This window comes from Candida metapsilosis (assembly GCF_017655625.1).
Source record: "Candida metapsilosis strain BP57 chromosome Unknown scaffold8, whole genome shotgun sequence".
Classification (NCBI taxonomy): Eukaryota; Fungi; Ascomycota; class Pichiomycetes; order Serinales; family Debaryomycetaceae; genus Lodderomyces; species Lodderomyces metapsilosis.
Genome location: NW_027138166.1, coordinates 204,612 through 229,437, shown reverse-complemented (window position 1 = coordinate 229,437; position 24,826 = coordinate 204,612). Strand labels below are relative to the sequence as shown.

Here is a 24,826-nt window from a genome sequence, read left to right as displayed (position 1 = left end):
TAATATTATAAAAGTCGTAAGAGAGTGTCGCAAGTTTTTTTTTGCGACAATAATTTCAATTTTTTCACATAATTTGCGAAAATCATCTTCAAAGCTTTCTCCAACCCAAATCTTTTATCCATCATGTCGGCACTTACGTCAGACTCGCTAAAACAAATAATCCAACAGCGTCTAAATGCAGACCTAGTTCAGGTTGAAGATATGTCAGGTGGTTGTGGACAAGCATTTGCAGTTGTAATTGTATCATCACTATTTGAAGGCAAGAATAAATTGGCAAGACATCGATTGGTCAATAGTCAACTACGAGATGAGATTGCCTCGATCCATGCGTTTACACAGAAAGGGTACACGGTGAAAGAGTGGACGGAACTTGGTGGAAAGATATAATAGGTTAGTAGAGTTTAGAAAATATAATACAAGCATTTTTTTTTGCAATCTAATATAATCTTTGAATCTATCAAATCGTTTCCTATGTTGTATTAACCCGCATACAACTACCCTGTAATCTCAAATAGAGTTTCTTTTGTATCCTCTAGCGTGCTTTTTTATAATGACCATCCACAGTATCAAAAGTACGGCGAAAATAATAATCACCATAACAGGGTAAGCTTTTAGTCCACCCTCGCTTGAGTCTGCCATCAATCCAACCAAAAATGGGATACCGGCAGCACCCCCACCTCCGAATGCACAGATAAACCCAATTCCAACAGTTTGAAACTTTGCAGGCAAAATATTGACCAGAGCAACAATGGTAGTAGGGAATATTGGTCCCACCATTGCCCCAGTCACAAAAACAATAATAAAAAGTAGGACCACTTGTTGAGTAAACGAAAGGAGCCAGAAAAGTACATAGCCCAATAATGATCCAACTATGTAGGCAAGATTGGCACTCAACTCGGAATGAAAATAATGAGCAGTTACAAAGCCAAGTGCACACCGACCAACAGTAAGCCCTAGCCAGAAAGTGGTTGCAATGTGTGATGATGCTTTGTATGTCCATTCCTTGATCCTAAGTAAGTATGTCACTAACCAAGCCCCAAAAGCAACTTCACCACCAACATAAATAAAAAGTATTCCCGCAAATCCCCAAATGAGAGGCAGTTTTACTGCTTGTGAGAATGTTGCTGAATGCTCTTCAGCTTCTTCTTCATCTTCATCAACGTCAAAGTTGTTTTTATTCATATCGTTGAGCTCAACCTCATTTGGATCAGCTTCGTGATGTAGATTATTTTCTTTTGACTTTTTGTGCCTTAGTTGTGCCATGTACTTGTACTTTTTCGGTGTCTCAAATCTAAATGTGTAACCAACCAATACTAAAACAGTTGCTCCAAAGGAAGCGACTAAAAGGTAGTAAGTGTTCCATTCCCAAGGATTTTCGGACTTTTCCAAAAGATATGTAATCAAACTAGGCGAAACTAAGCTCCCAATTCCATAACAACCATGCAAAATACCCAACAATTGATTCGAGTCAACGAGATTACCCATCCATGCATTTAATGATGCATCCAAAGCTCCAAGACCAACACCATTTGAAAAATAGCAAAGGAGAAAAATCAAAAATGGTGGTTTGAAAGATGCTGATAAATTTCCTAAGCACATAGCCGATGCCCCCAATATTGCCACGCCTCTGATACCAAACTTTTCATGGGTCTTGTTGTTCACCAATGCCATTGTCAAGTATCCCAAAACAGAGCAAAAGAATATAAAACTGACATGCAAGACACTGAGGTGGTAATGTTCTTGAAGCTTGGGAATCAAGGTACCGACAGTTTGCTCATTTAATCCAAACAAGATGAAGACAAGGTATGCTGATATGATTTGTATTTGTAATAGCCTTGAATGTCTCCAATTATTTGTATCTATAGTGAGAAGTTCACCTTCGAATTCGACTTTTTGCAACGACGAAAAGCTTGGATGATCTGCATTATCGTTGTGGATGTCGTTTTCAAGTTCGGAGTATTGAGAATTCGATTCTACTGACATAAACAAGATCTTTTCTTTGCAAAGGAATGTAATGTAAGATGAGTGTTTTGTCAAGTTGCAATCTATTTTTTTCTTTGCTGCTCGGAATATCTCTCGCAAGGTTATTGAGAAGGATTTTGCGAGATACACTACTCTCCTCCACTCAGTCAATAATCGCAGACAGTGGAAGTGTCAAGACAAGTATATTCACCTTCATATAATCAGTGTGATTGCTGATTTTCTCCCAGTATCAACTTACCAGCGAAGGATTCTATTTCACATTAAAAGAATATGATTTATTCACACTCAAGGGAAATTTCCTGTTTGTCAGAATGTTACAGATAGGTTCCCTTTCTCGCGTGTTTCTTCCCATTCATGACAATATTTCCAATTGCAACTGCTTAGATGCAGAGGACACGTCAAGTCGGATCTTTACGCCAAGAGAGTACCGGAGGAAAAAAAAAATCGATCCGAATCGGCTGCAGCCCACTTCCGACGTCTGTGAAAAAATAAACATTGCAATTCCCGGAAAGTATAAGTACCAATCACTGTAGCCAGAAACCTGATATCGGAAATTATGATTTTCACTTTGCAATTCCAATGCAGCTAAAGTACACTAATTTATTCAAGCCAATAGTGATTGGAAATAATGTTCAATTGAGTCATAGGGTAGTGCACTTACCCACCTCAAGATCTAGATCAACTGATGATGGAGAAAATTTTCCAACCGATTTGATGTTGGAATATTACGATTCCAGAAGTAAGGTAAAGGGATCGTTGATTATATTTGAGTCAACTTTGATTTCGCCCAGGAGCGGTCTAATGCCTTACAAGTCCGGAGTGTGGAGTTTCGAACAATGCAAATCCTTGACGCTAATTACAGATGAAATTCATGCCAACGGCTCATTTGTTTCATGTCAGATCTTTGCTCCGGGAAGAACTTCAAATATACATTTGTTGAAAAAGAGAGGGCTTCCATTCCTTGCTCCTTCGCCAATATACCATTCTCCAGATCAAGCAAAAACGGCATCCCACTTGAACTACCCGTTACAAGAATTGACAATCGAGCAAATACACGATATTCAGCAAGATTTTGTCACTGCAGCAGTCAATTCCTTAACTGTAGCTCGTTTCGATTTCGTTGAACTTCACGGTACTTCGGGGTTCTTAATTGAACAGTTTCTTTCCCCAATCTCAAATGTAAGGACTGATGAGTATGGTGGTTCGATAGAAAATAGATGCCGCTTCTTAAAAGAGATTATTGAGATGTTTATTAAACATCCCAAAATTGGCAGTTCCAAAATTGGACTTCGACTTAGTGCTTGGTCAACACACTCTGGAATGGTGTATCCAGCTGAGGAATATCCCATGGATGACACCTTTCCACCATATCTTTATTGTTTGCACATGATGTCGTTTTTGGAAAATCTTAAACAATCAGGTGAAGAGATTGCCTATGTTTCATTACAAGAACCTCGCGTATCTGGGTCTTTAGACCAAAACCCCTCAGGCAGAACCAACGCCAGTTTGCTCCTGGTATGGTCGGGCATTGTTGTTAGAGCTGGTGGTTATGCAACAAATTACAAAGGCGATCCAAGTTGCATCAAGTCAAACAATCCTAATTTGGAGGTGGTAGATGGTCAAATCAAGCACTACTCATCTTTGATTAATGACGTTGACGCAGACGATCGTACGTTGATTGGATTTTCAAGGCCATTTACATCAAATCCCGACCTCATCGAGAGGCTCCGATCAGACAAAAAGTTGGACTTGTATGAGCGGGGGTACTTCTATACACACCAGTTGGAAGGATACTTGAGCTTTGGGGACTTTGTCGACGACGAATTATACTCAAACACAATGAAGTTGCCAAAGGAGGAGATGCATAGATACGGTAAATCACTAGTGAATTATATTTAGAAGGAAAGATAGGGTCTGATAACGAACTCTTTTTTGTAAAGAGTTGGGATAGCGCCATCTAGCTTGACTATTTCGATGTATTCGAAAGGATATTGTTGTATAGATATAGAGATCCAACTTTGGTGAAGTTATCTCTCACGTGACGTTTTTTTTTTTTTTAAGTGGCGCGTCTGAACGCGATAGAAAAGTGTAAACCAACTATTTTTCATCTCCTAAAGCAGTTCATTATCACAAAGCATCAAGTCCACACCCTTCCCGGTTCATGTATAGCACCATCAAGAAGAAAATAGTTAAAATACGAAACAGCACATATCAGTGATATCGTATAGAAATGAGTGATGTCTCAGATTCAGATGACGAAGAGAGGAGTTCCCTTGATTTGTCTTTGGTCTCAAAGCAAGAGCTCCGAAGGAAGCTACTACATCTACCGAATGGAAAGCGACGAGATTTAGAAAGCACTTTAAAAAAATTTATTCCCAGTGGACCACTCCATGTTTTACCAGAAGAGGATGAAGTGGTTGAAGATAGTGACAATGAAGTGGAAGTTCCACAGGTGATCCAATTAGTAAGCGTCACACCTACCAATCCAACTCCTGTTAACTTGGAAAATGAAGAAAATGCAAGCCATCTTCAAGCTTATATGAACTCGAAATATCTGACTTTTGTTTCTGAAAGAAGTTTAAGAAAGCGTAATTTTGCCAGTGCTCACCCGTACTTGTCAGACCAAGCATCCTATTTGGGTTTAGCTGATGCAGGAGAATTAAACTCTGTGTACGAACAAAACGATCAAAACCTCGAAGCTGTTGTCAAGCTTTTAAACTACAACTATTTAAGATTGAAGACCAGATATCCCAAAGATGAAAAGTTTAAACAAAAGAGTTTTTACGCCATAATAGGAAAGCAATCGAAGGATGCACAAAATGAAGAACGAGAAAAAGAGAAGGAGGATCCAAGCCTTGACGTGAACGGTGATGATGAAGATGAGTTTAGAAATGTGAATTCAGAATCTCTCGCTGTTGAGCAGCGTTTTGATTCATCTCAGCTCCTGGATCACATGGCTTACGATGTTAGCAATCACGAGTCAGAGACCGATACTGACTCTGATAGCGAGTTGGACTCGAGTGTTGAGGAGGAGGAGAAGGAAAATCTATACGTTCGTGTTGGTGGTCGTTACAGAAAAGAAAAGAATGCTTTGAGAGGTGTATTACCTGAGTCAGCGAAGCATCTAGCAATATACAAGCCCAAGACAGCTAAGAAGAGTAAAGTGTTATACCCCTCGCGGGAGATCAAAAAGGGATTTGCTATAAAAAAGATGGGAAGTAGGAGTCGCCATATGCATGACGATCTCGAGGAGACTTTTTTAAACGATGATGACACGGAGGATGTTTCACTCGATGAATATTTTACTTCCGATTTGCACAGACCAGAGGCGAACTATGATGCGTTGCAAACTATCGACTATACGGAATTCTCTGAGTCAGAGCAGTCAGATACCTCTTTGCATACAGAGTCTGATTCCGATCTGGACTTATTTTCTTTTGACAACATGCGAGGTGTCTCTTCCGATTTGGGTGAAGCACTTGAAAATGATGCGATAGATCGCATGCTTACAGCGAATTCACATACAGAGAATGATAGACGTTCAAAATCAAGCTCAAAAAGAAAGGCGCTGAAAGCGACGAATGCGTCTCGGAGAGGGGTGAATAGTTTCAGCAGAAGCGTTCAAGGGCCAAGCAGTTCGGCAATATTTCCACGAAAGCCAGGCCCAAAGTATAACAAAAATGCATCTACAAGAGGAGCTCCCAAGATCACACAAAGAAAACACAATTCAATAAAAAGCTTCGCGCTGGATGAAATTGACACGAATACGTCCACGAACTCATATGATCTGGGGGTAGGCTTTGGCAATGGGAACGCCACTCCCAAACTCCCCACATCATTGACAAGATCCCACCTGACTAGTGCTCGAAAGACAATTAAGAAAAAGAAAATTAAATCTGTTCGTAACCAGGCACTGATTGAAAACTATTTTCGCCCAGATAAGGTGGGAATACATAATCATTTAGCTCGCGCACCAGTGTTATCCTCCGTGGATATCGAGGCAGAAAGTCATGAACATAGACATCAGCATTTACGAAAACGGCCAAAGCATTTCAATCATCTTTTGAATGGACAAGTTCAACTATCTCACGAACCGTTGTTTGCAGCAGGTTGTTTACTAAACGATATCGAATTGACAAAGCTTGGTAATACAGGTGATGGAAAGTCGTTTCATTGTTTTAAAGACCCTGTGACTGTTGTGTTTAAAGAAAAACATTTTAGTTTGTCTTTGATCGATATTGATGGTTCAAGGGAACTGGCTGAGAAATTGTGCATACTTTTGAACTCCGAATTTGCTCGCGGTACAATACGCAAAAGAGATTTTTATCAATGTATCCGTGCGTTGATTGCTTGGGCTTTGATTTTACAACGAACGCCGTCTGAATCAGAATGGAGTTGGATTGAATCATTGCTTGCTACTCTTCGGGATAATGCAATGATGAAAATGAGTGATAAGTTTTTCTGCCTTCCCTACTTGTTGTTACTTCAGTACATTACGGTCATTATGAACCGTATAAATGATGGAGCTGGTAGAAGGCAAAACATTGGAGCATATGGGTCAACTTATTGGTCTTGGTTCTTTGTAATGATTGATGAAATTCAGTTTGATACTTTGGATCTCCGAGGCGATGCCCCAACCAAACAGGCAGAATCCTTTTATATAATGTGCAGATTGCTAGAGTTACAAGGCGCATGGTGGTCCTCGATCTGCTTATCTATACAAAGCTATGAAAGGGGCAATTTCCATCATCTTTTAGAAGGAGTGTACTACCTATGCTGTATTACAAGAAAGTCGCCGACATGGGAACCATTGCAATTGGTTTTTCAGAACTTTAAAGATAGTACAGGATCAGACGTGTACTACCGGTTTATCGAAATCATTTTCGGTATGAATCGTTTGAGAAATTGGCAAATCGATGATAAGTTGATATTACAAATGTTTGGGAACATCACGTCACGAAGGTTTGCTAATTTACAAGATGAAGAATTCACTCCCAGCATTTTGTCTCAAGTCAAATCTCGATTTGATATACCAGGGGACTCATTTTTTGATCGATTCATGCAGCTCCTATTTTGGCATATATCATCCCTAACTGATGTTTCTCAGGTCAAACGGTTAGTGACTAAATTGTTATCCTTTAATTCTACACAACATGCAGATACAAAAGAGCAACGGGTAATGTTTATCAACAAGTTTAATCTCTTGATATTGTTGAGCCTGATTTCAAAAACAGATTTGAGGACACAAGTGGAGATACTTTTGTCATCCATCACTGAAGTGAGTGAATTGTCATTTCTTAAACAAGTTGTTCAAGGAATCATCGCAGTAATTGAGATTGCTTTGTCCAAGGGCAACAAGATTCCCGCACAAGGAGTGGAAGTCGTGACAAGCAAGCTAGCTTTAGTTGCATTTTCCGTGCATGGGGCCACGAAATTGTGGAAGAAGTTTTTGCGCTCATTACAATCACTTCTTGAGGGATCATCGGCAGAGGTCTCCAGTATTATTCAATTGTTGTCACTGATGAAGCAAATGAAAGCGGAATTACCCACTAGTATCAATAAAGACATTGCAGGATTATGTGCCTTTATTGTGGAGCGATTACTTGCGCATAAATCAGAAGTGAAGAATGCTTCACATATGAGAACCTTGACTGCAGCAAGAGATAAATCGCTCGATGTGGCTAATTCGTATATGCTCAAGCAAACAAGCGATTATGGCTCTTCGGCAATAGCTGACAAATTGATTCGTTGCTGTTTAACAATTTGGGTCATGGTATCTGAACTTTTAAATGAAAACTGGGATAAATTAATACTACAAACATATCCATTTATTGGAGACGAGCTGTCACGAGACAAGTATATTTTCCACTTTTATATGGAGGTGTCAAGATTTTACAATTTGAGAAACTGCAAACAGTCTGTTGCTGTGAATATAGTTCGAGGTTTGAGTTCATGCAATACGCCTCCTAGGCTTATTGAGTTTATCAACCTGTTGGGTGATCTAGGATGGGCGTTATTCTCCTTCCATAAGTTGCGAAGTGTGCCTGAAGTGGACTTGACAAACACAAAGTTTGGTATCTTAACCAACATGCTTCATCAATCTAGTGTTAGTAGATCATCTGGTGAGCTAAATATGATGGTGTATGAGGCGTTGAAGACTATGAGAAGGGAGTCTACAAGCTTCGATGAGAAGTACAAAAGCTTTTGCATTTCCTTAGCTAAAGAGTTGAAAAAGTATGAGCTTGATAGTAGAAATCGAATACTTTTGGAAGAAGTAAACACTTTGTTGGGTATTGAAGAAGAACTAGTTGCAAATGCACATTGCGTGCCAGAATTTGAAATGGACTACGAAATTGAACCATTTGAGCATACAAGACAGGAGTCGGTGCATTCTCTCGCCAGCTTGGATGATTACTATTTTACCTTACAAGAGTTGCTAGAAGATGAGACGAGGGATTCGGTTTCAATGTGGAAAGCAGTGCTTGGAACACTTGAGAACTTTAACTTGGACATTTTCAAACATCGGTTTCAATTTTCAAATTCTCATTTCTTGGGGATATTCAAGCTTTTTTTGAAGAACTTGGATGCATGCAATGCTGACTTTGAAGATGAGGACTTAAAGCTTCGCGTGTTTACGAGAATTTGCAGTACATTGAGAGAAATCCACCAAATCTTATATGAAGGTTATCGAGTATCTACAGAGTTTTCAACTTTGTTTGAAGAATTTGAAAGTAAACTAGTTGAGGCGTTCCCGTTTGTGCAGTACTATTCAGATGAGGCAGATGGTCTCCGACGGAAATTTGCAGTGGAATTCAATCAAACATTTGCTACCAACACAGCCACTACAGACGAATTGTATACAGATTTCAACCTTCAATTTTAATTTATACTACCTATTGAAGTCCTCTTTGACTCTTGATTAATGTAATTTCCGACTCTAGTTTATCTTTTGCCTTCTTCACATCTAGTAAAGTAACCACTGCTCTCAAAAGTTCATCATATTTTGCCATTGTCTTTCGTGTCGGCATAATAGGCTTAACCGCGCTTCCACCAGCAGTAGGGATGTCTAGCTCTTGCATAAGTGCAGCTGCCATTTTCAAAACTGATTGTTTCTGTTGTAATCCCAGCAACCTCTGTTGCGACCTCAATGTGACACCGGGCGTTAACTTCTCTGTACCATGGTAGTACAAACCATAAGCTTCTTCCTCTTTCTGGGTAAGTCTCTTCAATAACAACTGGTGAATGGCATTTGCATCTTGTTTGATTGCCGAGCTTGTATGATAGTTTTGTTTCAACATACTTGAAAGATACTGTTGTAGCTGAGTCTGGAATCCACGATCTCTTTTATAAGAAGATGATGCAGCCAAGGGTATTGGTGGTGGAACCGGCTCTTGAGGAACAATTCGCTGCTGTTGTTGCTTCTTTTTCTGATGTTTGTCATAAATCATAAGATTGTTGTACAAATTAGCAATCCCTTGAGATGATTGAAATTGGGCAACATTTTGTGTGGGCTGTGGGGAGTCCAAAAGAGCCAACAAATTGGACCTCTCCATAAGCATCTTCTTGGCAGCCAATTCAAATCTTCTAGCCTCGATAACTAGTGATTCTTCTTCGGCTATTTCAGCTGGGGTTCTGAGAAGGAGATTCTCAAGATACTTTTTCCTTTCCACCTCTTTTTCTTTGGAATATGACTTGAGGGAATCTATAAGATTCTGGTTCTTTATTTCTTGTCGAGAAAGTATTTTCTCGCACACATTATAAAAGTGTTCCTTTAGGGTCTCAGTTGCAATACCGCCAATTGGATATCTGTCTTGAATGATGGGCCACTTAAGCTCAAACGATTTACAGAGATCAAACAATGTTTTCGTCTCTTGGTATGTCCACTCTTTAGCATCATCATGCCCTTTACCCTGGTCAGTTTGTGAAGATGTACCATTTTCCCCACTTTCGGTCTTTTCCTTTTCTTCTTGTTGATTTTCACTTGTTTCTTCTTTGTCCTTCTCCTTTTGCAGTTCCGATTCAGTGGATTTCTCTGGCTCATCTTCAACCTTTACACCCTTTTCTTCGAGTATCTCTTTCATGATATCATTATACGTTTCTTCATCCACTAGTTCTGGAATGTCTATATCAACATTGTACTTTTCAAAAAAATATGGCTTCAGAGACTCCTCAGCCAGTGCATGCAAACTCTCCGATCCTTTGACCCAATGTTTCAAGTCGATTCCATCCTCTTTTGCCTTAAATGTAAGTCTCGTCCAAGGACTTGGCCTGAATCCCTTCCTATCTTTGGTATTGGTAGTGGGCGTTAAGCCAAGTGATGGTGTGTTTGGTCCCACAAGATTATACAACTCTCTAGCCATTCCAGTAAGTGGCTTCGTCTGACCACCTGCTTCGGGTACAGAGGGCGACATTTTTTGCTTTTTACGAGCCGGAAGCTCATCTCTTTGAATTTCAAGTACATCTAACACGTCGTTTGCAGACATCACTGTTGTTAGTTTTGATTGTTTTGCCTGCTTTAAGTTCAACAATTTTGCAAAGAAATTTTTATATTGATGGCGCTACCGATTACTATGCTATATAATGGTACATGTTCCTATCATTCGCATCTCTTTCCAAATACTCCTTATCGATGAGATCTTCAATCTGCTGTTTTATATGTACAACCAGGGGCTGAAATCTATTGCTCAACTGTTTTATCAATCCTTCGATCAATTCATTGTGCTTGACACTTCTTCGTGACTTTAAAATTCTTACTATGGCAGCATTAATCTCAATCTTCCTTCCTTCCGAGATGCTTGCATTTACAGCATCGGTTTCTTCCTCCTCTTTTGTCTTTTTCCCTTTACCACTGGAAGCAGAAGATGCCAAAGAAACTGTTGGAACCTTGACTTTAACTGTTGGCGATTTGAATTTCTCATTCAAGCGGAAAACATCATCTTCCTTTACATCTTTACTCATTGGGACCTTCACTAATAATCTCAGTTTTGGTGCAACAGCAATTGATTGCAAGTGACGCTTAAGTTCCACGCTCGGTATTCCGGTTAGCTCCACGATATCGCGATATGAGTACTCTTTTCTCTCTTCAAACGCCAGCCGCTTTTCCCCATCCAACGACAGACTTGGTGCAAATAGTAGCATGATTATTGCTGCGTATACTGACAAATTCACTTCATACGTTTTTGAGGGGTATGTTATTTTCAAATCGATTGACCCAAACTTTGGCGACCAATATAACGACTTGTTGTCGTTCTTTTTCCCTGAAAGCCAAAACTCTTCAAATTCTCTAATTGTTCCCCTCAATTGTCTTGGCCATTTAAAGGCAATACCCTCACCTTCTGTTTTGATGTCCTTGTAATCTTTGGTCAACGACTTTGGCCATACCGATACATTACAAATCTTCAAGTCCAACTCAATCAAGTTTGAGGAACCACTTGGAGCCTTCGTCAAGTAAGTTTTCCAATCGCGGGTGGTATCGCGCGAGATTTTGATGTCCTTGTTCATCTTTATCACCTTGTCTAGAGAGGAAGACCCTAACTCTTCGCACAATTTGGAAAGAACCATTTCTTCAATATCAACACTTTTCACGGCCCCAACACTAGAAACCTTTGAGTTCAAAAACCTTTTGGCAAAATGATTGGCATAGTATGCCTCAAATGCATCTTTATCTTTGATAAATCGTAACAACTGAATGGAGTTGTTAATTAAATTTTCTGTTTGATCGCCCGATTGGGTAGTTAATTCTTTACTTGCTAGTCCTTTGCTGAGCTGTTTTATGTGGTAATCCATGTATATAGATAATAGATCGGGCGCATTGATGTTGGTAGGCGACTTTCCCTTTGAACTGTTTATAAAGTCTCTCATTGCAAAAGTCAAAGTTTGCTCAATGATGAGATTCTCATCAAATGATTCTCTCCAAATTTCGAGCATAGAGGCTCTGTAATGGAGGAGCGCTTCCACCCATTTGATCGCAAATGTAGTTTGGGACGAGGAACCCCCCTTCTTTTCTGGTCCGTTAACCTCAACTGTTGACCGAATAATATCTGGAATTGAGGTCCCTTGAGCCACAATCGCCTCCCTTAACCTAAGCCTCAAAAGTTGAAACTCGTCATCTATCCTACCTATTAGACGATATAGCAATTTTAGTTCAACGTGATGATTAGGGTCCTGAGGACTAGGCTCTCGTGTGATATGAGCCATAACAGGTTGAAGCCAGTAGTCAAGCCCCTCCTGTTGCAGTAGAATAACTTTGTCAATTTTGTCCTTTATTAGTATATTATCCATCAAGGTAGACACTTTCAAATGAGTAATTTGAGGAAGAAAGAATTTGATCCGTTTCTCCTCCTCATTGATAAATTGTGAAGTTGCATGCAAATACTTTGAGCCGCTATTATACGCCATGAAATCTTGGGACAAGTCTTGAAAGAAGTTTTCCGAATGTTGTAGAAATATCGGTTCAAAAACAGTTTGATAATAGTTGTCCCCATATTGCATCTCAGACGACAAATTGCTTTCAGTCAACAGCTCCATCATTTGAATGATTTTCGTAATGTACATATTTGAAGTAACAACAATCCCTTTTCTGCTTTTGCTAATCTCTTCAAGCACAATATGGATCATTCGAGATCCAATTTCGTTGTTATTGTACATCACCACATTTTCCTTGAATAGCTGCACACCCAAGTCATAAATAAGAAGCTTCTTGTGCTCTTTGACATATACACGGTTGAGATACATCAAAACGTCACTGATAAACTTCATACTTTGTAGATGCTCATCCCATTCTTGGATTAGTAGACGCATGAACTGTTCCGGACTGGAGCCAAGGCTCAACAAATGAGATCTTTGTTCTAGCAAATGACTCTTTACCGTCTCGGAAACATTATCGTACAATTGTCCTCCAAACTTTCTCAATACTAAAACGTATGCCTTACGATATAGTTGCTCGTAGGATAAACTGGACACATTCTTGTTTTGAATTTGAGTTATTGCATTTTGCAAAATAGACCAGTTCTTTTCAAAATCAATGGCGGGGTCGGCAGATAAATCTTCGGATGACGAGGAAGAGCTTATGAGTGACTTTCTTGGTGGTCTGATTTTGGATCTCCTTCCTCCCGCTGGAATCATCTCTGATGTTTTTAGTTGGTGGCGTTTTGTTAATGTGAAGGGCAGTTGGAAAATAAAGTGCGATCTCATCAAAGTCGAAATATTTTCGGTTTCTAACAGTACACAATTCAACCGAATTTGAAACATCTATATAAACTACTTTGTGTACTTTCTGATATTTCTAAATACCTTAAGTTGTTTAAAGAACCATTGCATGGCAAACTCAACAAACCATAAAGGTAAATACCTACTGACAAAATGCAAGGTATACCCACTGGTTCCCGCATACAAGTTAAACTTTTTCAGGTTCCTCACAATCTTTCCAACCACATCTTTAGCATACTTGCCAGGACTAACTCCGTTGTCCTCACTCATCCTCTTTGCAGCGATAGCACTTTCAATTGCACCATCAACATTGAACAAAGAGTTTTTGAATGTGTTTTGGTACTCAATGGCATTCTCTCTGTCACCAATTTCTGTATTCACCCCTCCAGTGATAATACTGTGAACTCTAACACCGAAAGGTTCCATTTCTCCATGTAAGGTTTGTGCATACGAGTCAATTGCTGATTTGGTTGCACTGTACACACTAGTCCAAGCAAGTGGTACTCTTGCCGCCACAGAACTTGTAAAAACAATGGTTCCTTTAGCATTGATGACATACGGAGCAAGCTGTTTTGTAGCATTGATGTGTCCAATAACGTTCACTTGAAAGATTTTATCGACTTTCGCTTCATCCACCTCAATTGCTGGTCCGTTGACAGCAATACCAGCATTATTGTACAAAATGTCCAAGTATCCACCGGTTTCCTCAAAAACAACATCCTTCAATCTTTTCAAATCATCAAGATTTGTGATATCACAAGGGACTGAAATAACTCCATATTCAGCAACAAGTGGATCTTGCAAATGTAAGACAGCTTTGGGGGAAGCTGCAATCACCTTATAACCTTTTTTACTAAATTCTTTAGCAAGGGCGTACCCAATACCGGAAGAAGCACCTGAGATCAAGGCATACTTTTGTTTTGATGGTCTAGTCAATTTTCCACTCATTGTTTTACTCTGTTATGTAGCCTTTCTGAGAAAGGAATAAGAAAGGCAACCCATTCATGAGACACGAAGCTCTATTTATACTTTGGAAACTGTATAAATTTGAGGTAAAGATGAACGGAATTAAGCTCAACGGATAACACATAATGCGGAATTAGTAACCCAAGCAATATATATATATATATTTTTTTTTTTGGTGTAAAGTGAGTGATTATGGATTGCAATACGGTGATCATCTTTATCTAATACAAGTGTGCATTTTGTGCCCTCTAAACCTAAAAATAGATGCTATAAAACTATCAATGTAAAAGGTTAAACTTCATTAGGATGATTTTTTCACGGCTGCTCTAATATTCCTGAAAAGCTTAAGTTGTTTGAAATGCAATTGCATTATCCATTCAACCAACCACAAAGGGTAGTATCTCCCAATAAAATGCAAAAAGTAGCCCCTTGCCCCACCGTACAAGTTAAACTTTTTCAGTCTTTTCAACACCTTTCGAGTGACATCTCTAGCATACAGCTCAGGACTGACTCCAACTGAAGTCATATTCTTCGCAGCCAAGCCACTCTCCATACCTCCCTCAACATTAAACATGGAGTTTCTGAATTGCTTTTCAGCATCAGCAACAGTTTCCAGCGCACCGATTTCGGTATCCACACCTCCAGTAATCACACTATGGACTCTGACGCCAAATGGTTCCATCTCTCCATGTAAAGTTTGTGCATACGAGTCAATTGCTGCTTTAGTTGCACTGTATACACTAGTCCAAGCAAGTGGGACCCTTGCAGCGACGGAACTTGTAAACACAATGGAGCCCTTGGCGTTGATGACATATGGGGCAAGCTGTTTCGTAGCATTTATATGGCCAATCACATTCACCTGGAAGATTTTGTTTACCTTGCCTTCATCCATTTCTGCTGCCGGTCCACCAAAAGCAATGCCCGCATTGTTGTACAAAATGTCAACGTAACCTCCAGTCTCTTTATAAACAACTTCCTTTAATCTTTTCAAGTCGTCGAGGTTTGTGATGTCACATGGAACTGAAACTACTCCAAATTCTTTGACAAGAGGGTCCTGCAAGTGAATGACTGACTGTGGTGAAGCGCCAATTACCTTGTATCCAGCTTTGCTGAAGGTTCTTGCTAACGCATATCCTATACCTGATGAAGCACCGGTAATAACTGCAAACTTTTGTCTGGTTTTGGAATAGCTCATGGTTGAAAATGATGAAGAGTCGGGGATATATAGTCTCGTGAGTGTTTGGAAAAAGTGGGCATACTTATACTTTACTCATATGTATTCCAGTGTCAATGAGGAGAAAACTTTAAAGTTTATCTCCGATATCTCGCACGTGAAAATGTTTTTGCTTTACACAATCTCCGATCAAAATCCCCACAAAACTTTCAAAGACGACAAGATAAGCGAAAAAGGCAGAGCAATACATGTTGACTGATTTTGCAATTTTGCATATAGGATCGCTTGAATGGTGGATTCTATTGAGCCTAAGCAAAAACATGTCACATGCCTAGAAACAGAGCAGGTCCACTCAAGCTTATATAGCCGTAGGTAAACATTCAAGGGAGTCTTTGGGATATAGTTAGCATATCTGAATACTTTTTGAATCGCTTTGGTAGTAAGAACTACTTGGCTAGATGATTCTGAAATATTGTAGAAGTAAACTCCACTACTTTTGCAGCAAAATTCAGTGAACTGTCTGCATCGAACAATTTTGCAACCCTTTACCAAAGATGCACTTCTTCACAGCTTAGACCAACACGTCATCACTGCAAACGGCACATTCATTGTAGCCTCAGCCGTACATCCTCGCTGCCCAAAATTTGGAAGCTTATGATTACTAAGAATCTTATTGGTCCAACAGAAAAAAAAACTCACTCAGCGAAACCGCTCCTGTTCCGGCCCGCACATATTGATGACGCATTTGCTGAAAAAAAAAAGAAAAGCTTATTTATATCCCTTCAATCGAACGAGTTTTTCAGTGGTTTTACATATCCTTCAACAAAACAATCATGGCTCCAAAAACGTTATACGACAAAGTATTCGAAGACCACGTTGTCTACAAAGACGAATCGAACTCATGTTTATTGTATATTGATAGACACTTGGTTCATGAGGTTACATCCCCACAAGCTTTTGAAGGATTGAGAAATGCAAATAGGTCGGTGAGAAGAACCGATTGTACATTGGCTACAGTTGATCATAATATCCCCACAACTCCAAGAACCAATTTTAAGGATGTTGATTCTTTTATTAAGCAGAGTGATTCCAAATTACAAGTCAAGACTTTGGAACAAAATGTAAAAGATTTTGATGTGACGTATTTTGGTATGAGTGATAACAGACAAGGTATTGTTCATATTGTTGGACCTGAACAAGGGTTCACTTTACCAGGAACTACTGTTGTTTGTGGTGATTCACATACTTCCACCCATGGTGCGTTTGGTGCTTTGGCTTTTGGTATTGGTACTTCTGAAGTTGAACATGTCCTTGCAACACAAACGATTATCCAAACAAAATCAAAAAATATGAGAATTTTTGTTGATGGCTCCTTAAGTGAAGGAATTACTTCTAAAGATTTGATTTTGCATGTTATAGGTGTGATCGGTACCGCTGGTGGTACTGGGTGTGTTATTGAGTTTGCTGGTAAAGCTATTGAAGACTTGTCTATGGAGGCAAGAATGTCAATATGTAATATGGCAATTGAAGCTGGTGCAAGAGCAGGTATGATTAAACCAGACGAAACTACATTTAAGTATATCAAAGGAAGACCATTGGCACCAAAAGGAGAGCAATGGGACAAGGCTGTTAAGTACTGGAAGACCCTACACTCAGATGCTGGCGCAAAATTCGACTACGACATCAAGATTGCCGCAAAGGATATCGTTCCTACTATAACCTGGGGTAATTCTCCTCAGGATGCTTTGCCAATTACTGCCAAGGTTCCTGATCCAGCTGAAGTCACCGATCCAATTAAAAAGGAAGGTATGATTAGAGCATTAACATATCAAGGTTTAACACCAAACACTCCATTAAAGGATATCAAAATTGACAAAGCATTTATTGGTTCCTGTACAAACTCAAGAATTGAAGATTTGAGAGCGGCTGCCAAGGTAGCCAAAGGACACAAAAAAGCTGACAACGTCAAGGAAGTTTTGGTGGTCCCTGGTTCTGGTCTTATCAAGAGACAAGCTGAAAAAGAAGGGCTTGACAAGATTTTTGAAGCAGCTGGTTTCACTTGGAGAGAAGCTGGTTGTTCAATGTGTTTGGGAATGAATCCAGATATTTTGAGCCCAGAAGAAAGATGTGCTTCGACATCCAACAGAAATTTCGAAGGTCGTCAAGGTGCAAGGTCAAGGACCCATTTGATGTCACCAGCAATGGCTGCTGCTGCTGCCATAAAAGGTCACTTTACTGATATTAGGGAGTTTGAACACAAACACACCGATGAACCTGAAGTGGCAATTGAGCTGGGTGAAGAGGATCAGGAATTGCAAGATGCTGTTTATGAGCATGAAAAAGTGCCAATGGATGTTTCACAAGCTATTGAAGATGATAGACTTAAGGATATACCAGAACCATCGCCAAAGAAAACCAAGCCTTCTTCTGAGTTGGCTGGTGGTCTAGATAAATTCACCGTGTTGACCGGTATTGCCGCTCCATTATTCAAGGCTAATGTTGATACCGATGCCATTATTCCTAAACAATTCTTAAAGACTATCAAAAGAACTGGTTTGAAGGATGGATTGTTTTACGAAGCAAGATTTGTCAAAGAGAATGGTAAAGATGTTGAGACTGATTTTGTCTTGAACCGAGAACCATATAGAAAAGCGGAAATTTTGGTTGTCACTGGTGACAATTTTGGATGTGGTTCATCTAGAGAGCACGCACCATGGGCATTGAAAGATTTCGGTATCAAGTCGATAATAGCACCATCTTTTGGAGACATTTTCTACAACAACTCCTTCAAAAACTTTTTACTTCCAATCAGATTGCCACAAGACGTGATTGAATCAAAACTTATACCTGTCATTCAAGGTGGACATAAGTTGACCATTGATTTGCCAACTCAGCAAATTAGGGATGGTGAAACCGATGAAGTTTTGGTTGAGCATTTCGATGTTGAAGAGTTTAGAAAGCATTGCTTACTCAATGGATTGGATGATATTGGATTAACCTTGCAAAAAGAAGAGTACATTCAAGCTTTCGAAGAAAAGAGAAGGGATGTTTTTTCATTCTTGGAAGGTGGATCTAAATTGATTACACCAGTTAGAGGAGCCAAGAAAAGCAAGTATGGTTTGAAAACTCAAGAATGGTAAACACATTATTTATTTTTTACATAAATCTATCTCTAATAAAGATTTTCTATGTTTTATCTAATCTGCTCTCTCTGACATAACCTGTTTCACAGGTTCCGAATCTCCATAAAGGTTGTGTTGTTGTATGTATCTAATAACAGAATTGGGTAACAAATATTGCACAGACATCCCTCGTCTTATGAATAATCGTATTTTCGTTGACGAAATATCATTGTAAATCAATTGCTTAATCACCAAAATGTTCTTTCTATGCTCATACATAATGTCATGACTCAAAAGAAAACTTCTCACATCGGATCCTGTCCTTTCCACAATCAAACACCCATATTTTCCAAGTATATGATGCAAATCCTGGTCAGCCCAAACATCTGGCTCTCCCATTGATTCAATTAAATCCCCACCTGCCAACAACATGATTTTGACTCCCCTTCTCTTGCCTGACTTTGTCATGATTCCTCCGCGCTTGATATTAATCTCTTCATTGAAATGATCCAAAACCAATGCCGTTCTAGTGTACTTTGGTTGTAATGACTCCCAAGCGTCAACCATAAGCCACGAAGATGTACGCTCGCATGCCAATTCACACATTCTGACTCTGTGATGAGCCGGAGCCAACCCTTGTTTCTTGTAATTTGAAGATACCGGACTGTAATATCCACCAATAACTTCAAACCTCGTTTGCTCAATCACTGCATCCAATGCCATTTCAAACATTCTCAAATGTAAGTAGGTTATAGGCGAATAACTTCCACAAGCAACGATAACCAACGGAGACTTTGATTCATCTGTTAACGTAGTTGCCAATCTGTGAGTGGGGAAGCTATACTCATTCAACTCAGTAGCTTGCCGCTGGATTCCATGTGGAACCTCCTCCAAATCAGCAATTTGAGACGAACGCACTTGAATAGAAGGTGGTAAAATTTCCTCCCTGATTTTCTTTGGCGGCTCAGCAGCATCAATAATTATCTCTTCTTCATCATCTGATGAAGAGTTGGTCAACTCCGTATGTTTACGAGGAATCTTTGAATGGAAACGTGACTCAGATTCCCCACTACCCTCGTATGATCTACCTCGGACTACCGACGGTTTTGCTGAAGATGTGGCTGGGTGTGGCGCCGGATCATCCAATGCTTCTCCTAGATCTTCCATCACAAATGGTTGGATGGGGACATTCAGTGGTATAGCGTGCGGTGGTGCAGTTGGTTCAATATTTTTGTTCTTAGACGGTGGCATAAAATTGGGGTCGTTTGTGGGGTCCATATTGTTATACAGGGTAGAGTTGGTTGGATTGATAAATGTCTCTTGTTTGAAATACTGTACGGTGAAATACTTGTCCTCGTAAAAATTGCAAGTGAACGTTTGAGATGTCGTGTTTTCGGAAAATGAATTGTTCTATGGATCTCAAAAGATATGGTCGATACTGGTCATATCCGGAAAGGAGGGCACACTTCCGCGATAAAATTTTTTTTTTTTCTTTTTTTCTTTTTTTTTTTTTGGTCCTGTCGCTCACAAGATAACACATTACATAAGCAGAATGTAATTAGTCATCGGGTTTTCAAATTGAGCTTCCAGGAGGCTTAAGATGGTTATATCAAAACGTCATCCGTAAGAGTTGAAAAGTTTAATGAAAACTCTATAGATCCTTTGATACACTCTTAATTATGCACCCTTCCCCTCTGTAGCGCTCTCTGTCTCCCGACAAAAAAAAAAAAATTTAACTTGCTCTTTGAGCTTCTTCAGTGAGTCATTGAAAACTACTACTTTAACATGACCAATGGTACCAGAATCAGACCAGCAAAGCGATTGATGAATGCCGCTAGTGGCTGTGCAAAATATGGAACCGAGTATGGAAACTGTGTTCTTCTAAAATACCAAACTATCAAGAAAGGTGACTGTGAGAAGGAGTTTCAACAGTTTAAAACCTGTGTGAGTGAGAAAATGGCAAAGAGGTAGATCAAGGAGAAAGTTCTACGTTATTAGGCTTCACCCGTGGGATAAGTTTACAAAGGAGCATGAGTTAAAGAGCAATACATTGAGATTTTTCATTTCTTGCTTAGCCTTGAAAGGCCCTCAGTTATAGTATCCACAGGAGACTGGTTGTGATCAATGACATTCCTAGGGCTCTACTTGCAATACGCTTTAGTGTATAGCTCCAGTGTAATCTCGCACATTAATCCCCTATAGTCACGTGTATATGTAGTACTCCACATTCTCTTTTTGTCACAAGCAAATCAAAATGAAAATGAGAAAAAAAAATAATAAACTGTAACAACTTTAAATCCCTTTTTACTCTAAATCCTAAAGTTACATTGTTTTTAAAAGAGGTATCCCTCATCGCCCACTGAATTCGGTGCAACTCGCAAAAATCATGGTGAGTATATCACGATTAGCCGGCTATAACAAGCAGGATGTGAAAAACATTCTCTTGTTGTTGCAAGAATTTGTGGTCACCTACAAACACAACAAGGTTACATTGAATTACCAATCACGTCCAGTGGTTTTATTCTTTAGCACACTAATTGCCACAGCTGGGTTTGGGCTATACTTTTCAATAAGAAGTGTCATCAACAAGTATAATGAGTATGTGTTGGCCAAGAAGTTGAGACGCCCAAGTCTTATTCGTCAGTCATCGAATATGTTAAAGAATGGTACAAGAGAGATTTTCATCCCAAGCGGTAAGGATTCAATCAAGAGGGTGATTATACCTAAACCAAATAATGATTTATATGCAGCTGATAAATACTTATACAAGGATTTCGCAATTAGTCAACGTTTATTGCTGCAAAAGAAGGGAGTCCTATTCAGTTCAAAATTTCTTAACCAGTTGGCTATCATTTGGAGGATCTTGATTCCAAAGTTTTATAGCAAAAACACATCATTGTTGTTGTCACAGTGTTTCTTTCTAATATTTCGTACTTGGTTATCTTTACTAGTTGCCAAGTTGGATGGTCAAATTGTAAAGAATTTGATTGCTGCAAATGGTAAAAAGTTTTCCCGTGATTTGATTTACTGGTTATTGATTGCGTTTCCTGCTTCTTATACCAATGCTGCTATTAAATACTTGGATCAGAGGTTAGCACTTGGTTTCAGAACCAATTTGACAAGGTATATTCATGACATGTATCTTGATCAAACAATGGCATATTACAAGATTGATTTAGGAGCTTCATCTTTGCAAAACATTGACCAGTATATCACTGATGATGTGACAAAGTTTTGCTCATCATTATCATCGTTGTTTTCTTCAATGGGTAAGCCATTTATCGATTTGATTTTCTTTGCGGTTTACTTGAGAGATAATTTGGGTAGTGGTGCTATTATTGGAATATTTGCCAACTATTTACTCACGGCAGTCATGTTGAAAAGAGCTACACCAGCATTTGGTAAGTTATCAGCAAGAGGTGCCCATCTTGAAGGTGTATATTTCAACCAACATTTAAACTTTATGACAAATTGTGAGGAAATTGGATTCTATAAAGGATCACTTATTGAAAAGGCAAAGCTTAGGGAAAACTTTAAAAAATTGATGGATCATGTAAAGAAGGAGATAAATACCAGTTTTTGGTATGCAACGTTGGAAGATTATGTGTTAAAATATACTTGGTCAGCGTGGGGTTACATCTTTGCTGGATTGCCGGTGTTTTTGGATGAATTGTGGCCTGCTGAAGGCAAAAAGAGGGAAGTTTCGTCGGATGATCATGCAGATGCTGCCAGTGAACGGAAGAATATGAGACAATTTATCACCAACAAGAGATTATTATTGTCTCTTGCTGATGCTGGATCGAGGTTGATGTATTCTATCAAAGATGTGAATACATTAACAGGATACACCGATAGAGTATTTGAATTGTTGACACAGTTGCATCGCGTTCATTCACCAAGGTTTGATTACGGAGATAAGCAAGGAATTGCTGATATCCACGGCACTATTCAAAACAATTATCCAAATGGATTAAGATTTGAACATATACCAGTTATTATTCCAACTTCAGATGGATCAGAGTATACACCATTGGTTAAAGACTTGAACTTCCATATTAAGCTGAAAAACATGTTGATTTTAGGATCAAATGGATCAGGAAAAACATCCATAGCTAGAATCATTGCTGGGTTGTGGCCATTATACAGTGGTCTTTTATCTAAGCCCAATGATGATGATATTTTCTACCTACCACAAAAGACTTACTTCACAACGGGGAATTTGCGAGATCAAATCATTTATCCTCATTCATATGTTGAAATGTTGGAAATGGGCTACAATGACGATTATTTATACCATATCCTTCATGAAGTGAAGTTGGAATATCTTTTAAAAAGAGAAGGTAGTTTTAACGTTGTTAAAGATTGGAAGGATGTGTTTAGTGGTGGAGAAAAACAAAGAGTTAGTATTGCTCGTGTTTTGTTTAAGAATCCTAAATTGGTTGTTCTTGATGAAAGCACCAATGCAGTTAGTACTGATGTTGAAGATTATCTTTTTGAACTTTTGAAGTCAAAGAAGATCCCATTTATTACATTATCTCATCGACCATTATTGATGAAGTATCATGATTACATATTGGAGATTGAAGAAGAAGGTACATGGAAGCTACATGACTTGACTAGTGAAGAGAATTTGAAAACTATTGATAATGAAATTGCTGACATTGAGGAAAAGATTAGTCAAGTATCGAAATGGGAAAAGAGAAAAGATGAAATTAATGATTATTTGGATGGCAAATTTGATGATATTGTAATGGAAAGTTCAATTGATTTTTCAGAAAAGAAGATCAAAGTAGGAGGTGCATAGGTTTAGAGTGCATAGCTTCAGAGTTTATATTGATTGTAATGAAATAGTAAATTGGGTCTTTTCTCTTTATCTACACGTGTTTCGCATTTTAACCCTTTTCGACATTCGACAAAGAAAAAAAGAAATTCACAAAGGGTTAAAACCAAAAAAAAAAAAATTATTTTCCAATTTCCATTTCATCTCTCGGCAATTATTGGAAAAATCGCCTCCTTAAACAGAACTCTTTCTCATCAAAGTAAACCATGTCTGAACCAATCAAGAAAAAGAATGGTGATATCTCCAAAGCACCTACTCCTCAAAACACTCCCGCCAGTGTCACAAGCTCATACTTGAAATCACAACCACCAACCGTGCCCACAATTGAAGAAGGTAATGAAAACAAGATCAATCAAACCTTGGCCAACAATCCAGTGTTGTTGTCTATGATCCAAGGTAAATTGGGTGATTTGGTTGGTAAAAGCAGTGGGTATGTTGCTAATTTGCCTCCAGCGGTCAAGAATAGAATTTATGGGTTAAAGTCTATACAACAACAACAAATGAAACTAGAGGCTGAGTTTCAAAAGGAGTTGTTGGAGTTGGAGAAGAGGTATTTCAAAAAGTATGAGCCGCTTTATGCTAAGAGAAAGGATGTTATTGTAGGAGATGTTGAACCTACTGAGGAAGAAATTGAAGAAGGAAAAGCACTTGAAGAGAAGGATGAAGAGGACGAGGAAGAGGAAGAGGAAATAGAGGAGAAAGAACAAGAGGAAACTTCAGTTGACAAAGATGCCAAAGGTATTCCAGGATTCTGGTTAACTGCTTTGGAAAACTTATCCACAGTTTCCGAAACCATCACCGATAGAGACTCAGAAATATTGGAACACTTGATTGACATTCGTATGCAATACTTGTCTACACCAGGATTTGAATTAATTTTTGAATTTGGTGAAAATGATTACTTGTCAAATACAATCTTGACCAAGACTTATCATTATCAAGCTGAATTGGGATATAGTGGAGATTTCGTTTACGATCATGCTACAGGATGTGAAATCAACTGGAAATCAAAAGAGAAGAATCCAACCATTAATATCGAAAGAAGGAAACAGAGGAATAAAACTACTAAACAAACTAGAACTATTGAAAAAATCACTCCAACTGAATCATTTTTCAACTTTTTCGATCCACCAAAACCACCAAAAGTTGAAGGTGATGATGAAGATGAAACAGAAGGAGGAAATGATGGCCACAAGGATAGTGACGAAGAAGACGAAGAAGAAGATGAAGATTTGGAAGCTAGATTGGAATTGGATTACCAATTGGGTGAAGAAATCAAAGATCGCTTGATTCCAAGAGCTGTTGATTGGTTTACTGGAGATGCTGTTGATTTTGCCTACCCTGATGAATTTGAAGGTGATGAAGAAGAGGGATTTTCTGATGAGGATGGTGATGACGACGACGATGAGGATGAGGATGGAAATGGTGAAGGTGGTCTGGGTGAGAAGCAACCACCAGCTGATTGTAAGCAACAGTAAAGTCACCAGTGTGTGTGTAGTCAAGTAATAGTACAGTTATTGAGAGAGATGCGTA

At 39.0% G+C, this 24,826-nt stretch overlaps 12 protein-coding genes across 12 annotated transcripts; 6 read left to right on the top strand and 6 right to left on the bottom strand. All coding sequences in view use genetic code 12, as the record gives it.

Annotated features, from left to right (window-relative positions):
• Positions 1-123: 123 nt before the first annotated feature.
• On the top strand, positions 124-387 carry I9W82_005615 (uncharacterized protein; the record flags this gene model as incomplete). Its single annotated transcript, XM_067694811.1, has 1 exon — positions 124-387. One exon carries the CDS (start codon positions 124-126, stop codon positions 385-387), a length of 264 nt encoding a protein of 87 aa, XP_067546001.1.
• A 120-nt stretch (positions 388-507) lies between these two features.
• On the bottom strand, positions 508-1,983 carry I9W82_005614 (uncharacterized protein; the record flags this gene model as incomplete). The annotated part of the gene is made up of 1 exon (XM_067694810.1): positions 508-1,983. One exon carries the CDS (start codon positions 1,981-1,983, stop codon positions 508-510), a length of 1,476 nt encoding a protein of 491 aa, XP_067546000.1.
• Positions 1,984-2,562: 579 nt separating this feature from the next.
• Positions 2,563-3,882, top strand: I9W82_005613 (uncharacterized protein; the record flags this gene model as incomplete). The annotated part of the gene is made up of 1 exon (XM_067694809.1): positions 2,563-3,882. One exon carries the CDS (start codon positions 2,563-2,565, stop codon positions 3,880-3,882), a length of 1,320 nt encoding a protein of 439 aa, XP_067545999.1.
• A 331-nt stretch (positions 3,883-4,213) lies between these two features.
• MMS22 (Mms22p) lies at positions 4,214-8,866 on the top strand (the record flags this gene model as incomplete). The annotated part of the gene is made up of 1 exon (XM_067694808.1): positions 4,214-8,866. The coding sequence occupies one exon, from the start codon at positions 4,214-4,216 to the stop codon at positions 8,864-8,866; it is 4,653 nt and encodes a 1,550-aa protein (XP_067545998.1).
• A 10-nt stretch (positions 8,867-8,876) lies between these two features.
• Positions 8,877-10,466, bottom strand: SWC4 (Swc4p; the record flags this gene model as incomplete). Its single annotated transcript, XM_067694807.1, has 1 exon — positions 8,877-10,466. One exon carries the CDS (start codon positions 10,464-10,466, stop codon positions 8,877-8,879), a length of 1,590 nt encoding a protein of 529 aa, XP_067545997.1.
• An 85-nt stretch (positions 10,467-10,551) lies between these two features.
• I9W82_005610 (cullin) lies at positions 10,552-13,107 on the bottom strand (the record flags this gene model as incomplete). The annotated part of the gene is made up of 1 exon (XM_067694806.1): positions 10,552-13,107. One exon carries the CDS (start codon positions 13,105-13,107, stop codon positions 10,552-10,554), a length of 2,556 nt encoding a protein of 851 aa, XP_067545996.1.
• A 135-nt stretch (positions 13,108-13,242) lies between these two features.
• I9W82_005609 (uncharacterized protein) lies at positions 13,243-14,139 on the bottom strand (the record flags this gene model as incomplete). The annotated part of the gene is made up of 1 exon (XM_067694804.1): positions 13,243-14,139. One exon carries the CDS (start codon positions 14,137-14,139, stop codon positions 13,243-13,245), a length of 897 nt encoding a protein of 298 aa, XP_067545995.1.
• A 319-nt stretch (positions 14,140-14,458) lies between these two features.
• Positions 14,459-15,352, bottom strand: I9W82_005608 (uncharacterized protein; the record flags this gene model as incomplete). The annotated part of the gene is made up of 1 exon (XM_067694803.1): positions 14,459-15,352. One exon carries the CDS (start codon positions 15,350-15,352, stop codon positions 14,459-14,461), a length of 894 nt encoding a protein of 297 aa, XP_067545994.1.
• Positions 15,353-16,164: 812 nt separating this feature from the next.
• LEU1 (3-isopropylmalate dehydratase) lies at positions 16,165-18,471 on the top strand (the record flags this gene model as incomplete). Its single annotated transcript, XM_067694802.1, has 1 exon — positions 16,165-18,471. One exon carries the CDS (start codon positions 16,165-16,167, stop codon positions 18,469-18,471), a length of 2,307 nt encoding a protein of 768 aa, XP_067545993.1.
• A 57-nt stretch (positions 18,472-18,528) lies between these two features.
• On the bottom strand, positions 18,529-19,731 carry I9W82_005606 (nicotinamide-nucleotide adenylyltransferase; the record flags this gene model as incomplete). The annotated part of the gene is made up of 1 exon (XM_067694801.1): positions 18,529-19,731. The coding sequence occupies one exon, from the start codon at positions 19,729-19,731 to the stop codon at positions 18,529-18,531; it is 1,203 nt and encodes a 400-aa protein (XP_067545992.1).
• A 507-nt stretch (positions 19,732-20,238) lies between these two features.
• PXA1 (ATP-binding cassette long-chain fatty acid transporter) lies at positions 20,239-23,257 on the top strand (the record flags this gene model as incomplete). Its single annotated transcript, XM_067694800.1, has 2 exons — positions 20,239-20,315; positions 20,776-23,257. 2 exons carry the CDS (start codon positions 20,239-20,241, stop codon positions 23,255-23,257), a joined length of 2,559 nt encoding a protein of 852 aa, XP_067545991.1.
• Positions 23,258-23,499: 242 nt separating this feature from the next.
• On the top strand, positions 23,500-24,771 carry NAP1 (histone chaperone; the record flags this gene model as incomplete). The annotated part of the gene is made up of 1 exon (XM_067694799.1): positions 23,500-24,771. The coding sequence occupies one exon, from the start codon at positions 23,500-23,502 to the stop codon at positions 24,769-24,771; it is 1,272 nt and encodes a 423-aa protein (XP_067545990.1).
• Between the last annotated feature and the right edge of the window lie 55 nt (positions 24,772-24,826).